This window comes from Terrapene carolina, unplaced genomic scaffold (assembly GCF_002925995.2).
Source record: "Terrapene carolina triunguis isolate 2854851 unplaced genomic scaffold, T_m_triunguis-2.0 Scaffold136, whole genome shotgun sequence".
Classification (NCBI taxonomy): domain Eukaryota; kingdom Metazoa; phylum Chordata; order Testudines; family Emydidae; genus Terrapene; species Terrapene triunguis.
This window is the reverse complement of record NW_020664487.1, coordinates 8,665,518-8,679,896: the sequence shown is the minus strand read 5'-3', so window position 1 is coordinate 8,679,896 and position 14,379 is coordinate 8,665,518. Positions and strand designations below refer to the sequence as shown.

The 14,379-nt window shown below is 41.3% G+C and overlaps 1 protein-coding gene across 1 annotated transcript in view; it reads right to left on the bottom strand.

Moving 5' to 3' along the window:
- CENPC (centromere protein C) overlaps positions 1–14,379 on the bottom strand; it is a 60,231-nt gene that overhangs the window by 5,193 nt on the left and 40,659 nt on the right. The window contains exon 18 of the mRNA XM_026653328.2: positions 12,569–12,641. Within this exon, the coding sequence (XP_026509113.1) occupies positions 12,569–12,641 (73 nt within the window). The remainder of the gene's footprint in view (positions 1–12,568; positions 12,642–14,379) is intronic.

Here is a 14,379-nt window from a genome sequence, read left to right as displayed (position 1 = left end):
AAACAAAACAAAAAAAACTATTTGTGACCTTGGCCCATTCAGTTGCTTCTTTCCTATCACTCCCTTTGATTTAAGGCATGTTGGTTTAGGTACGTTCATATACTGATAGTTGATAATCCCTAAACTCTCTTCATACAACTGCAGCATTGAACAGGAGCTTTCATGTTTACTACAGTTAGAACAAGAAACCACCAACTACTGAATTCCCAAACTTTCTTTATTCAGACACCACCTTCTTAAAAAAACGGTTGTGAAGTCAACAGAACATTCAGCTGACATATAACAAATGGTATATGTGCCATAAAAATACTCTTATAACTTGTCTCCTATTAGGCAGAAAGAACTGTGATGTTATCACCTCCATTTTAATTTTTTACAGTTAAAGTTTTCATTTCATTTGAAATAAAAACCTAATGTTTCTAGTATCAAAAGCTCTCATATGTGTTATATTTCTGTAAATATTTCAGAGTAACATGTTCAAAATAAAAAGGAAACGGGGCATGGTTATAGTATAAAACTGTATTAAGACTAGAGTTGGTAAGACAACTCCCACCTGTTCATGCTCTCTGTATATGTGTGTATATATATCTCCTCAATATATGTTTCACTCTATATGCATCCGAAGAAGTGGGTTGTAGCCCACGAAAGCTTATGCTCTAATAAATTTGTTAGTCTCTAAGGTGCCACAAGTACTCCTGTTCTTTTTTTAGAAAATACTGTGTAAATCTAATGAAAAGTGACCAAGAATTAAGTCAAAGAGTTAAGTCAGATGTTAAGATGCCTTTCCGTGTTTTAAAGTATTTTAGAATTCCATTTAAATCATTCTAAAGTTCCTTCATTTGACTCTTTCCAACTTGCAGAATCTGTATAGACCCAACATTGCACAAGGTCATGAGAGTAACCTGGAGTCTTAAAGGAGATGTATCTTTTAAATAAAAACATCGACAAGTCTCATCTAGCCTTGCAAAAACCTACTCAGAAGAAAATCTTCAACTTTATAGTAGAAATTGTGTTGTGGAGTATTTGGGCATATAAATGAGGCTCAGGCAGATCAGAGAGCATTTCAGTTGGCTGATCCCAGACCTAACAAATGATCACCACACCAGATGAAGTGCACACACACAAGAGATTTTACTCAGTGTTCTTTCACAACCAACCAACAAAAAGTGTCTTTGTCCACAGGCAAGTGTCTGGTTCAATGGATCAGGAACAAACAAGGATCAATCTCTGTTGCCAACTAGTCCATAAACTGGGCCGTCCTTTGCTTCAGGGAGGTACTGGTAAGTTGTTCCTCTTTGCCAGGAGAACATACTACAAAATCAACAGAATACACCCAGACCCTTACTTAAACAAGACGCTTTGTTCCAGAGGCTTATATGATGCACTTGAATCAGTTATATACTACCTGGGACTAAGGGTGTGTCTACACTGTGACAGAGTCTCAGAGCCCAGTGAAGTGACTTGGGTTCACAAGAATTGAACTGCAGAACTAAAAATAGCGGTGTCGATATTCCCACTCGGGCTGGAGCAAGGACTCTGAGCCCGAGCCCCAGCGGGAAAGTCTACACTGCTATTCTTAGCCCTGCAGCCCGAACCTTGCAAGCCCAAGTCAGTTGATGTGGGCTCAGACTCAGCACAAAGCAAATAGATCAATCATGTTAGAAACTACACTGGGGCATAACACGTTTTTGGCTTTAGCTCTTGATTAGTTTTCATAAAATGTACTAAACTGACAGCCTTGAAGCCTTAAATCTTTGTCAACAGACCAGGCACATCTCTGGAGGCATCAATGGAATAATACACTGTACTGCCATTGTCTCTTTTCATGCCCATGATCTGGATGTACCACCTCCAGCAGTAACAGAGAAGTTCAGTTTTCAGGTACCTTCAATCCTTGATCTCTCTGCTAAGCCTACCAAAAGTATGGTAACTATGATATGGATGTGCCCAGGAAAAAGTAAACTGATGTCACTATTTCATCTCATACCTCAAAAAGTACAACCAACAGAAAACATTGATCTTGTTAAATACTAACCTGCCTCAGATCTGAACAAGTAACTTACTAGATAAAATGCTCTGTATTCTATTACCTAACTAGAGTCATCCAACCTCACTTTTATATAGCATTACACAATAGGCATCATTATGGTCTATCAAGTAAATAAAATGACAGGTTGTCCTATTTCCTTGGATAAAGTTATTGTATCATGTAAATGATGTGCATTATACAAACTCCCTAAAATAGCCGAATACAGATGCTGAACTAAAAAATAACTGTGCTTAGAGTTCCACCTACTGGAGTATATCGGAAACATTTCTAATAATAGACTAGACAAGATTTATAAATGTAGGACTACGTTTTTTAAAAAGTGTTTGATTTTCACAACTACCAGTATGTTTTTCTCTTCTGCCTTTCCTTCTCCCCCAGAGAAAATTGTCCATAAACTCTATGTCCTTAGAGCCAGTTTTATGTGTATTGCACTTCCTGTTTTAGGAAGTCAGACTCCCTTTTTATGGCATACTGCAGGACCAAGGAAAAGTCTATTGCTCCACTATCATTAGTTGGTTTAATAATGTATTCCATTATTTATCTCAAAATGAAGTCTGTCCAAAGAAGATTAAATTAGGTCTGTGGGCAGAACAAGAAGGTACAGGTGTCCACTGAAAAGGCAAGGCACCTATTAGGAGATATCTGCACACCTTCTCCAAACTCTACACACTAGACATAGCAGCTTTGGCTGGGGCTGCATTTGAATAGAATAGCTGGCACCAGGATCATAAGCCGGCACTGCTACTTAAACAAATAAAAACCAGACCTTCTGAGACCTAACTTAGCTCAGATTTTTTTCTTTACAAGCTTAAATGCCTTTGTCGCTTGTGTTATCTCAAGCACATTGGGCTTTCTTGTTAAGGAAGCTACCGGAAAGAAGCTACCAACTTCTCCACTCCAAACCCCCTCTTTCAAAGGAATGATATTGTTGGAATGTCCAAGCACTTTTGCAGACAGCTTGGAAGTTAGTTAGCAGCTGACAAACCAAATACAAGGTACCGTGAAGCCAATTCATCTTCACTATTTTCATGTGTGCCAGAAGTTTAGCATAACAATCACTACCAAGACTTTCTAAGAAGTGATTCACAGGTAGTGGGTCATCAAAGAGCTTTCAACTCCTATTCAGCTTTTTCCAAGTCCTCCTTTCCCTGTGCAATGGCAGAGGTAATTCAGAGAAGGGAGCCTATTTGAATAGTTGTGGTTTATCCTTATCTTAGGCCATAATGAAATTTGACTAGCCTGGGAGGCTAACGTTATCCACACCATCTGCTGTCTAGACACTTGGCTTCAGGAGTACACTGTAAGTTCATGATTTTCCCAGAGGTCCTCATTACTATCCAGGAATTCATGGAGCATAGTAGAGGTAAACGTTAACAATTCTAATGCGGTTGGCAGTTGCCATACTATCAAGATAAAAGGTGCAAGGTAAAATAAAATACGCACATATTCAGAACTAACCATACACTCATTCTGCAGTCTTCATATATATCTAAATGCATAGGATGAACTGGGGACACTGACAACCAGTCCAGCAGCTCAACTATCTTTGGTTTATTTAAGATGACAGCACATTCTCTGAAGGGCAGGCAGCGTGGCTACACATTTAAATAGAGATTATTTTGAGAACCTTGCTTGGTATCAGGTTAATAAATATTCTACATTCTACAAAACATTTTATCTGAAGATCTCAAAACACTTTTCAGATATTAAACTTCATAATACTCCTGTGAGGTAGTTAAGTATTTTACCCATTTATAAGCGAGAAAGCTGATATACTGGGAGTGGGTGGGAAGGGGGAGGAGAAGAGTGGAGGAGCCCAAGGTTTCACAGCAAGAAAATGGTAGAGGCAGGAATAAAAACCTGGAGTCCTGACTCCCAGTTCTCTTCTCAAGTCACTAAAAAATATCCCCCAGTATACTTGGGAAATAGTTCTGGTGCTGAGAACATGGAAGTCTCTCCTCAAGAAATTGCTGACATTTTATACTACCCTTGTCAAACAGGGTGCTGTGTCTGTGGAAAAGATCAGATAGCCAGCGTGTGAAACAGTGACTTCCACAAGCCTTCGGAAGCGACTGTATTAGTAAAAACGTATATTCAAAAATATATATATACAGCATATCTGGACACAGGGCTCAATATTGCACAGGAAGTGATATGCTCTACTCATGGCTCAAAGAAAATATTCCAGCTACTTGAATGGCAAGAAGTATGGTTAAAGAACTAGTGAAATCATTATTTTTGATTGAAAATCATGGAACGATTGAACACGCTCCAACATCTGACCCAAGACTGAGTTCCAAACCTATGCAACTCGTTACCAGATAAGAATGACCGCTAACCTCGCAGCATTCAGAAGCAAATGCAAAACCCACCTTTCTATTCAAGCTTTCATGCAATATCTTTACTCGTACCACCATTCTACGATAAAAGCCAAGCCTGCCCTCCTATCAACAGGAAAGGAAGAGACATGTCATTTGTAGTCTTTGGAGGTGCTCCAACTACGCTGATGGGCATCAGTATAGGGGAAGAGAGATTTATTTTACTTTAAAACCAGAGACTGACTTTTGTGGTTAAAGTCTGGTTTTTAGTAAGGCTGCTGAACTATTCTAATTTACGAACGGGTAGCTGTACTTTAAATGCAGGCTGTTCCCTTACCATGCCTTCTGCTGTGTCAAAGCGAGTCTCTGCTCCAGTCCTAAACCAGGCACATCTCTTCCTTCCTAAGCATCTGCCTTTGCTTTCAACACCGCTCTTTCCCTGGGTTCAGCTCTAGCCCCTCAGGGGCTCTGCTCCGTCTCTCTGTCCACCCATTCTTCACCCCTTGCCTCAGCCTGCCCCATTTCTCCTTCCCAGGGCCTCTTCCTACGCTCCCTCAGACTTATTGGCTGCTCTCCCACTCCTTTATAGAGCACTGACTCCCATGGATGTTCTCCCTGGAATTCTTCCCTGCCTGGCTCTCCCACAGGCTGTTCTCAGTCCCCATCCCAAGCAGGCCTGGTTTAGCCACATGACCCACCTGTGACATGACTTTGCTCTTTTCTGTCACATGGGGAAGCAAGTCAAGTGTGGCACAAGTGCAGCTGAGCCCCAACACTCAAAGGGCCAGCTCGCCCTGTGACACCAATGCAGTTGTGTCTGTCCAAGTCAGCAGACAGCCTGAAATGCTAGCTCTGAGAAGCATGAACTACTCCTACCATCTCAATGACAACACCACTGAAACGATTTACAAGGTCAATACTTAACCATTTCACTACTGATTGAGGCCCGCAAGAAAGGGGAAGGATGATCGCTTCATGACTATATGAACAGTCTACTGCAAATGGTATCCCTATTAAGGGAGCAAGGCTTGAGAGTCCATGAAGTCCAGCAGAGGCATACCATTACAGCACCGCAAGTGGGAACAGCTCAGAAGAATATGACATCCTTTTCCAGTTTAACGCCTGGCTGACATGGATCTAAAAAAGGAGGCCTCTAGAAGTAAACTGTAAAGTCACTAGAACCTCCCAGTCAAACCTGAAGGCTGCTGCTTCTACAGAAATCACTCAGGGACAGCATTACAACACCTTCCATAAGAATGAAATGTTTTTAAACAAATGTATAGCTTGGCTAAATGATGAATAAGATGCGATAGATATGTTAACTTTCTACTACAAGTTTCTGAAACCTGTAAACTCCAAGGATTAGGTTAATTACGTGTAAATGAAGTTAATGGAAAACATATGCTTAATATTAGAACACTTCAGAGATGTGAAGGCTGAAGAGAAGGAAGGTAGAGCATGCCCTTTGCTTGTCTCATCAACAGGGTTGAAAGCTAGGACTTTTAGATCCACAACGTGAACTTATCAGTTGAGCTAATGGAGTAGCTGGTAACAATAGTAGGCTGTTACTCTCTCTGTGGACCAACCACAAGAGGGAGACAGTGGCTTACTCAACTAGTTGCTATATAGTAGAGCAGGGGTCGGCAACCTTTCAGAAGTGGTGTGCCAAGTCTTCATTTATTCACTCTAATTTAAGGTTTCACGTGCCAGTAATACATTTTAACGTTTTTAGAAGGTCTCTTTCTATAAGTCTATAATATATAACTAAACTATTGTTGTATGTAAAGTAAATAAGGTTTTTAAAATGTTTAAGAAGCTTCATTTAAAATTAAATTAAAATGCAGAGCCCCCCGGACCGGTGGCCAGGACCCGGGCAGTGTCAGTGCCACTGAAAATCAGCTCGTGTGCCACCTTTGGCACGTGTGCCATAGGCTGCCTACCCCTGTAGTAGAGGAAAGGTGGGAATCCAAACTCCTGGGTTCTATTTTTGGCTTGGAAGGGGAGTGTGTTTTAGTGATTAGAAAGACAGATTTGTCACATTCATTCTGAAAATCAGCATAGCAAAGTGGAAGGGTAGGGTTTGTCACATTAGAGAGCGGCTATCTATTCCTAGCTCTGTCAGTTGTGTCCTGGTGCAACTTTTCAGTTATCCCATCCACACAATGGAGAAAATGTTATTGCTCGCCACCTCAAGAAAGTGCACAAAATCTTACTCAATAAGGGCTGTGAAAAGCATAGGATTCCCTTACCAGTTAGTGGAACGAGGCCTTGGAGCAAGTTCAGTGCAATTAAAATGTTCAGAGTTTCAGCTACAAGCCACTAAAAAGTTCTACTGAGCATAGGCAAATGGTGGTTTTCAGAGGCTTATAATTTGGACAAATCTGGGTGGGCTTTCAGAAGGACAGAAAAAGGTATTTCTCTGAATCATCCCCCAGTCAAATTCAAACTCCTGCTCCAAAAGCAGGTGCTGAAACCCTTCACTTCATTCTCAGAAATGGATAAAATATTTTCAGAAAGAGAATTCAATCTGAAGCAAAAAGCAAGCATGGAAAATTTCAGCTCAAATGGTTACATTGGCAAAGTTACAAAAGTGACTGAAAGTCTATTAATGAAAAGTGTTAGGCAACTAGAAAAAAAGCAGTTCTATCTATTGCAACTGTTATTCTTCAAGACATGGGTGCAGACATGAATTCACTCAGATGTGTGCATGCCCACCAGGCCAGAGCCAGAGCACTTTATGTAGCAGTATCTATTGGGGCAGCATATGCACCCAGGACCTCCTCATGGCCCCTCCTGAGGCTATGTAAAGACAGCAGCGCAACGAACCCCTCAATTCCTTCACACCGAAATACATGACTGAAGACTCCAATGCAAAGGGGACGGAGGGTGGGTCATGTAATACACACCTGCACCCACATCTCTGAGAACAAAAGTTATAATATAGCTAAGTAACTGTTTTTCTTCTTCGAGTGGTTACAGATGTGTATTCCACTCAGATGACTCACAAGCAGTACCATCAGAAGGAGGGGCTTGGAGTCTACTTGAATAGTGACTGCTCATCCAAAGAGTGAATTGGACCTTGAAGCAGAGGTGACGGCATAGTGCTCAGTAAAGTTATGCACAGAGGACCAAGCAGCAGCCCTACATATATCCAGTGTGGGAACATCCCTGAGACATGTGACCAAAAGTTCTGACTACTCTCTTGGACAAACTCAGTTGGATGCCCAAAACTGCAGCCATCCTCCTTAGGAGGTCCTGGTAAGACTTAAAGTCTTCCAGAACCAGGAAAAATGAATCTGGGATTGTGGGCTCATCCATAGAGGATGACGACAATGGAGGAGGTGCAAGTGGACCCTCCTGAGGCAAGTCCTGTTCCTGTAGTAATGGGTTGCTTTGCTGTATCAAAGGCTCAGTGGAGGCAATATCAATGTGTGCCCCCAAAACAGGTGGTTCAAGGAACAGAATGGTCTGCTGACCCTCCCTAGAGTGTGCCGATGATCAGGACCTTGGAGAGCTGGGAGCTTCCCTAGGATTTCAAGGGGGCCAGTGAGGAAATGAGTGAGGACATAGGAAGCCAGTATGTACCAGGCCATGACTCTCTGTGCCTGCTGTAGAATCGGTCTCAGTACCAATGCTCTTCCTCTGATGGTGGTTTTAGAAGACTTCTGCAACTGACACCTAGGAGGGGATGGAGAAGTAGAGGACGACTCCAAAGCCTGCTGCAAAAGATCCTCCGGGTAATCAACAGAGAATGGAGAGGCCAAACCTGAAAGGGCCACTAAGTGTTCTGCTCTGTCTGTAGCCCATGGAAAAAACAGCATCAGTACCAGAGTCGGTACAGTAGTCAGTACCATGAGTACCGCATGAGATCGAGGGTACATCGAGAGGCGGAACCAAGAAGGGCTTTGGCCCCGGTGCCAAGATATAGGACACCATTGTTACACTGTTCAGAGAACAGCCTGATATTCAAACTGCAGAAGCCAAGATGGAGGCTGATGTTGAGGCCAAAGAAAAAGCCAGTACCAACAACAGTGCTGGGTTTTCTTCAGCAGGCTTCCTAGCCACTACTGACAATTGTGCCAGTAAGTCTACACTGCAAGGCAGCCTATCTGGATAGGCCAGGAACCGCAGGGTGCATCTCCACAGCAGAAAACTCATGAACCAGAAGAGACTCTGGGACAGAAAGGCACAATAAGTCAGTTGCTGCCTGATAAGCCTGTGGCATCATTGGTACTGACAATGCCAGGACTGAAACCGAGTTCACGGGTACCGGACTCAACAGCTGTTCCACAGATGGTACCCAAGTTGATGGCACAGTATTAATGTATTCTGGCCTCATTACCATGGAGCAGATGGACACTCCTGATCTATCCTGGGTGCTCAGAGAGTCTCGGTGATGGTCCACACTCATTTTAGAAGAGGAGAAAGTCTCTGAGCTGGAATGTCCCCAGTCAGTCTTATCAGTTCTCTTACATAGAAGCCCAGAAGAAGCAGAACAATCTATTCTTCTCCAAGGGGAAGAGTCCAAGTCTAGAGGTCTATACGAGACCACTGTCACCTTTGAGGCAGTGTGAGGGGCCGGATGATCTGTCAAAGGCCCCGGTGTTTAAGCAGGCCTCCTGGCTTTTCCATGAGGTGCTGTTTGTGATGCAGTTCTCCATGAATTTGCATTCTCTTGAATGACCAGCAGATACTGCACATTTCTGTTGTGTCCCTCATTGACAGGGTTCCCTCCCCACTCTGAACTCTGGGGTACAGATGTGGGGACCCGCATGAAAGACCCCCTAAGCTTATATTCCACCAGCTTAGGTTAAAAACTTCCCCAAGGGACAAATTCCTTTCCTTGTCCTTGGACGGTATTGCTGCCCCCACCAAGTGATTTAAACAACAATTCAGGGAGGGGCCACTTGGAGCCTTATCCCCCCAAAATATCCCCCCAAACCCGTTCACCACCTTTCCTGGGGAGGCTTGAGAATAATATTCTAACTAATAGGTTAACAAAGGGAGCACAGACCAAACCCTTTGGTTTTTAGGACACTGAAAATCAATCAGGTTCTTAAAAGAAGAGCTTTATTATAAAGAAAAAGTCAAAGAATCACACCTGCAAAAGCAGGATGGAAGGTAACTTTACAGCAGGGGTCGGCAACCTTTCAGAAGTGGTGTGCCGAGTCTTCATTTATTCACTCTAATTTAAGGTTTTGCGTGCCAGTAATACATTTTAACATTTTTAGAAGGTCTCTTTCTATAAGTCTATAATATATAACTAAACTATTGTTGTATGTAAAGTAAACAAGGTTTTTAAAATGTTTAAGAAGCATTTAAAATTAAATTTAAAATTAAATTAAAATGCAGAGCCCCCCGGACCGGTGGCCAGGACCCAGGCAGTGTGAGTGGCACTGAAAATCAGCTTGCGTGCCGCCTTCGGCACGCGTGCCATAGGTTGCCTACCCCTGCTTTACAGGGTAATAAAAAGATTTAAAACCCAGAGGACTCCCCTCTGGACTCAACTTCACAGTTACAAAAAAACAGGAATAAAACTCTCTCTTAGCATAGGGAAAATTCACAAGTTAAAACAAAAGATAATTTAACGCATTTCCTTGCCTTACTTACAATGTTTGTAATCTTAGATGCTCATTTCAGGTATGTTTTTAGGAGATGTTTTTTCCTGCCTGGTCCCTCTCTCTGTGCAGAGAGGGAACAAACAAAGAGAGTGCAAACCAAACCTCCTCCCCTTTCACCCCCAGATTTGAAAGTATCTTCTTTCCCCATTGGTCCTTCTGGTCAGGTGCCAATTAGATTAATTGAACTGATTAACCCCTTACATGTAAGGCAATTCAGTACAGCTACTCAGAAGGGATTTTATGCTACCCTTAGCTCTATGTTTATGACACTCATCGAGACACAGCAAGCACTGTGTGATCAGTGTGTGGAGATCACCCCACACTACTGACAGTGCTTAAACCTGGTGAGGGCATATCACCAGATTTCTAAACGAACTACTTAAAATGAATACAAACTAAGTAGTGGGTACTAAACTACTACTAACAATGTTCAGAAACAATACAGAGAAAACTCACTGTGATGCAGTAACTATGAGGTAAACTGCACAGGGATCTCCGACTCAGGCTGTGGGTAGTGAGAAGGAACTGGGGGCGCAAGGGCAGTGCCACCCTTTTATATAGCCTCAGAACGGGGCCTGAGGCGGCACAGGGCACGTGCACCAACCCGACAGGTAGTATTACACAAAGTTCTCCAGCTATGACACACTGAGCATGTGCACACCTGAGTCCAACATACACCTGCAAACACTTGAAGAACAACTATCGGCATTAACACTAGCTCTGCCTGTAATATTTTTATTTGAGTTATAAATATATTCTGAGTGCGATAATTGGCCTAATTGCAATGAAAATGCTTTCCTATTGTCTTTGGTTAGTCATTTTAACAATGCACTAACAAACATTTTATGAAGATAATTAAACTGCTTATTGATAGTGAAGCAGTCCTAATGCCAAATAGATCAAATTCATACAGAAATGCTCTAAATATGTACCTAGACAATTAAAATGTCTTATTTAAACCATGACAAGCTGATAAGTATACAAAGGAGTGTGCCTAGCAATTCAATGACTCCCTTTGATCCCATTTACATATCTGTTTTGTCAAAAAACAACTGTCCCTAATGTTGATAAGCAAATTTGAGATCTTACATCTCAGCATTTTCCTGGTTTAGAATGTTAACCCCAACCCATTAAATAAAATTAAATAAAATTCTTGGCTTGAAAGTCAACAAGTTTGGTGAAGCCTCCTGGGATCACTGGCCACGGACACCTGAGGAGAATAGTACTCTCTCTCTGACCATTTCAACTTTCAATGTTAGGTGGGATTGCAGACAAGGGATTTTAACAGGCCCTCAAACATTATAATAAACCTTTTGGATGGTCAACTTAAACATTCATATTTTCATCTGTAAAAAAATAATGTAAAAGCTGTATTTTATTTTCAGTTATGACCATCAATTCTGTTAAAACTTGACAAATGAAACTATACATGCATCCGACGAAGTGGGCATTCACCCACGAAAGCTTATGCTCCAATACATCTGTTAGTCTTAAAGGTGCCACAGGACTCTCTGAAACTATATTTGTTAGGCATTAAACAATAAATTGATAAGGACATGAAGACTCAGCATGCAGTGTGATCAGACTTCTAAATGATTAAAATGAAAATCTGTATTTCAATGTATACAAAAGACAACTTGGAAATGGTCCAGCATTCAGTCAGATTGTTACTGAATTGGGGGAATGGGTTACCAATGAGGTGAAGGTTCATTAATTTCAATGAGAGGTAATTTGTCAAGCAACATAGGATGTGTCAAGAGAGATTACCTAGATCTCATCTTCCTTTTTCAAAAAAAGATGAAAGCACTGAACTGCCAGGAGAAAATATAGTTGTTACAAAGAGACATTCAGAGATAGCCAGAGCTGACAACTTTTATCTCTGCTAACGTCTTGTCCCCTGAGATACATTACAGTGCAGTGACATCAAAGCTGGACAGACAACTGTGATTGCTATTATCAATGACACAAGGATAAAAAGAGGCCTGAGGTATCTCAGTGACAAACAATATAGAAAATCTACCATAAAAAAAATACTGTCCAAAACTTACCCAAATACCAACTTTCCATTGGTCTAGTTTCTCAAAGTGAGGCATTTTGCATTTGAAAAGGGCATGTGAAAATCTCAAAATTGTCTGCAACCTCTACTAACAGCCACCATATAGGACTTGAGGAGAGGGCACAGGACAAAGTGGTATAAGCTTTCAACCATACATTATAGTTCATTTATTAAGATATGATTTTTTTTAAATTAATACCTCTACCTGTCTGTTACACAATCAAGTCTTTATACTGTATACACACAGGAGATCAGAGTTAATTGGTACAAGGGACCCTTTAAGTGTCTTAATTTTCTTAATTCCATAGGAGCTCAGGTATCCTATTTTTGGTAGTGGAAAAATTGCTTTATATATGCACAGCTATAACATTTAAAAATGCAATTTTTTAAGAAATAGAATGTTGAGATGGACATAGAAGGCCTTTTTATATTCAAGAGTAATTGGATAATAGAAAACCACACTGCATACAAACTTTAAATGTATTTTGGGTGAAACCTTTATGTACAAAGTTATTTTCCCCACCTTTCTCCTTTCAGCTGTGTGAAAAGAAGAATACTTTCCTCATTCAGGAGATTGCGTATGTTGTATCCATTTCCTAAGAGTAAAAGAATAAAAAGTCATCAGAATGTTTTATAGCATTAGGACCAAGTTGCTGTAGCAACACTTAACTTTGAACACTTTTCCTATAGACATTTTGAACTCTTTGGCAGTTAGGGTAGGTCAGCAACTTAAACAGCATTTCATCCATAATTCCGAAGAACAATAATGGGCAAGCCCCCAAAGTCTCAATGTGAATTTAAAATTTATTAATAGTTGGGAGGAAAGAAACTGCACCTAGAATTGTTTACTTTGATATAGAGTTAGACTCACTTTAAGAGGATGTGTATTGAGGAGTGTCTTGAAGGGAATGCGTAAGATTGGGCCATTCGCCCTCAACAGCTATAAGAAAACTTTAATCAAAGCTGTGATTTTCATACCAAGAAAAAAAAAAAAATCAAGGCTATCCCCTCAAGGGGTTCAAACTTGTAACTGGAGTTCTCAAGAATAATGAGATCCTCACTAGCGATTTGTATGCTCACAGCACCACAAACTTAGAGCCATTTAAAAGGTGGTGAGTGAGCACATACTTCTTGTAGAGTAAGGCTTTTGATGAGAGGTTACACAGAGATCTACAGCCCCTACCACCTTCAATGCCTTTCCATTTATATTCAGAATACCAGGAGATGGACCCTAAGGAAGTGGAAAAGGATGGAAGTTAAGTATGGATCTGTAGAGGCCATACACAGAGATCTTACCAGTCACGGGTAAGTGGCCAATTTTTTCCCTTCAGAAATTGTCACTGCAGATCCTTATTCTTGAGACATTAAGAAGTAACAACCTCTTGAAGGGGAGGGGGGCGCGTGGGAGTACAACATGCTTGTACTTGGGAGTACAACATGCTGTTGTACTGAATGATGACAGCACCTGGAGGGGTTTGCTGCTGATCACTAGCAAAGCATTGTGAGAGACAGCGCAGGCTGGAGAATTAAGGGGACACAGTGAAAGCCCAGTTCCAGGTTGTACCCCAGGGATCCCATCACAATATTATGTAAGTCCCATAAAAGCTGCCTTCAGCCTAGTGAAATTGACTGTCTACTTCAGAATCATCACTTATTAAAGTCATAAGCTTGAATACTGTCTGATCCATTTATAGCAAACTCTAATATGGAATAGATTCAATTTTAACATTATCTTGGAAGGAAAAACTGGGTAATTAACAAAAAGTTTGTCCCTCTTAACATCCATCTTGTATAACCTAGCCTCAACAGGTAAATTATGTGGTTTCAGAAACCAAACCAGAGGTGTCAAACTGATTCAAGTGGAATTTTATGACAATTTTAAACAGAACATTAGTGTGCAGATTTAAGACCAACTTAATGCAATAAATAATCAGCCGAAGCTGGTAACTTGCTGTCTTCCTTGCAGATGTTATAGCTAGGAACAGTATTCAGGTGCAGATAAATGGAATACTTCAAGGGCTCAAGGTGTAACTATCACTCTACTCCTGGGAGACTGCAGACATGCATTTGCCAGGCTGCACCACTGCAGTAGGGCTGCGGCTGAATGTGAAAAGAGGTTAGACTGTAAATAATGTGTTGTGTGATGCACAAACGTCCAATGGATCAGCGCAGCTGCAGCCTGAAACGTATCGGGGAGAAGATGCCCCTAAGGGAGTGGCTAAGTAGGCTTTACCCTTTATGCCTGTAATGAGGGGGAGCAGTGCCTGCTGCTTTCCTTTTTTAAAGGAGGCTTTGAAAGTCAACTCTGGGTACCTGAAGAGCCGGCATTCACTA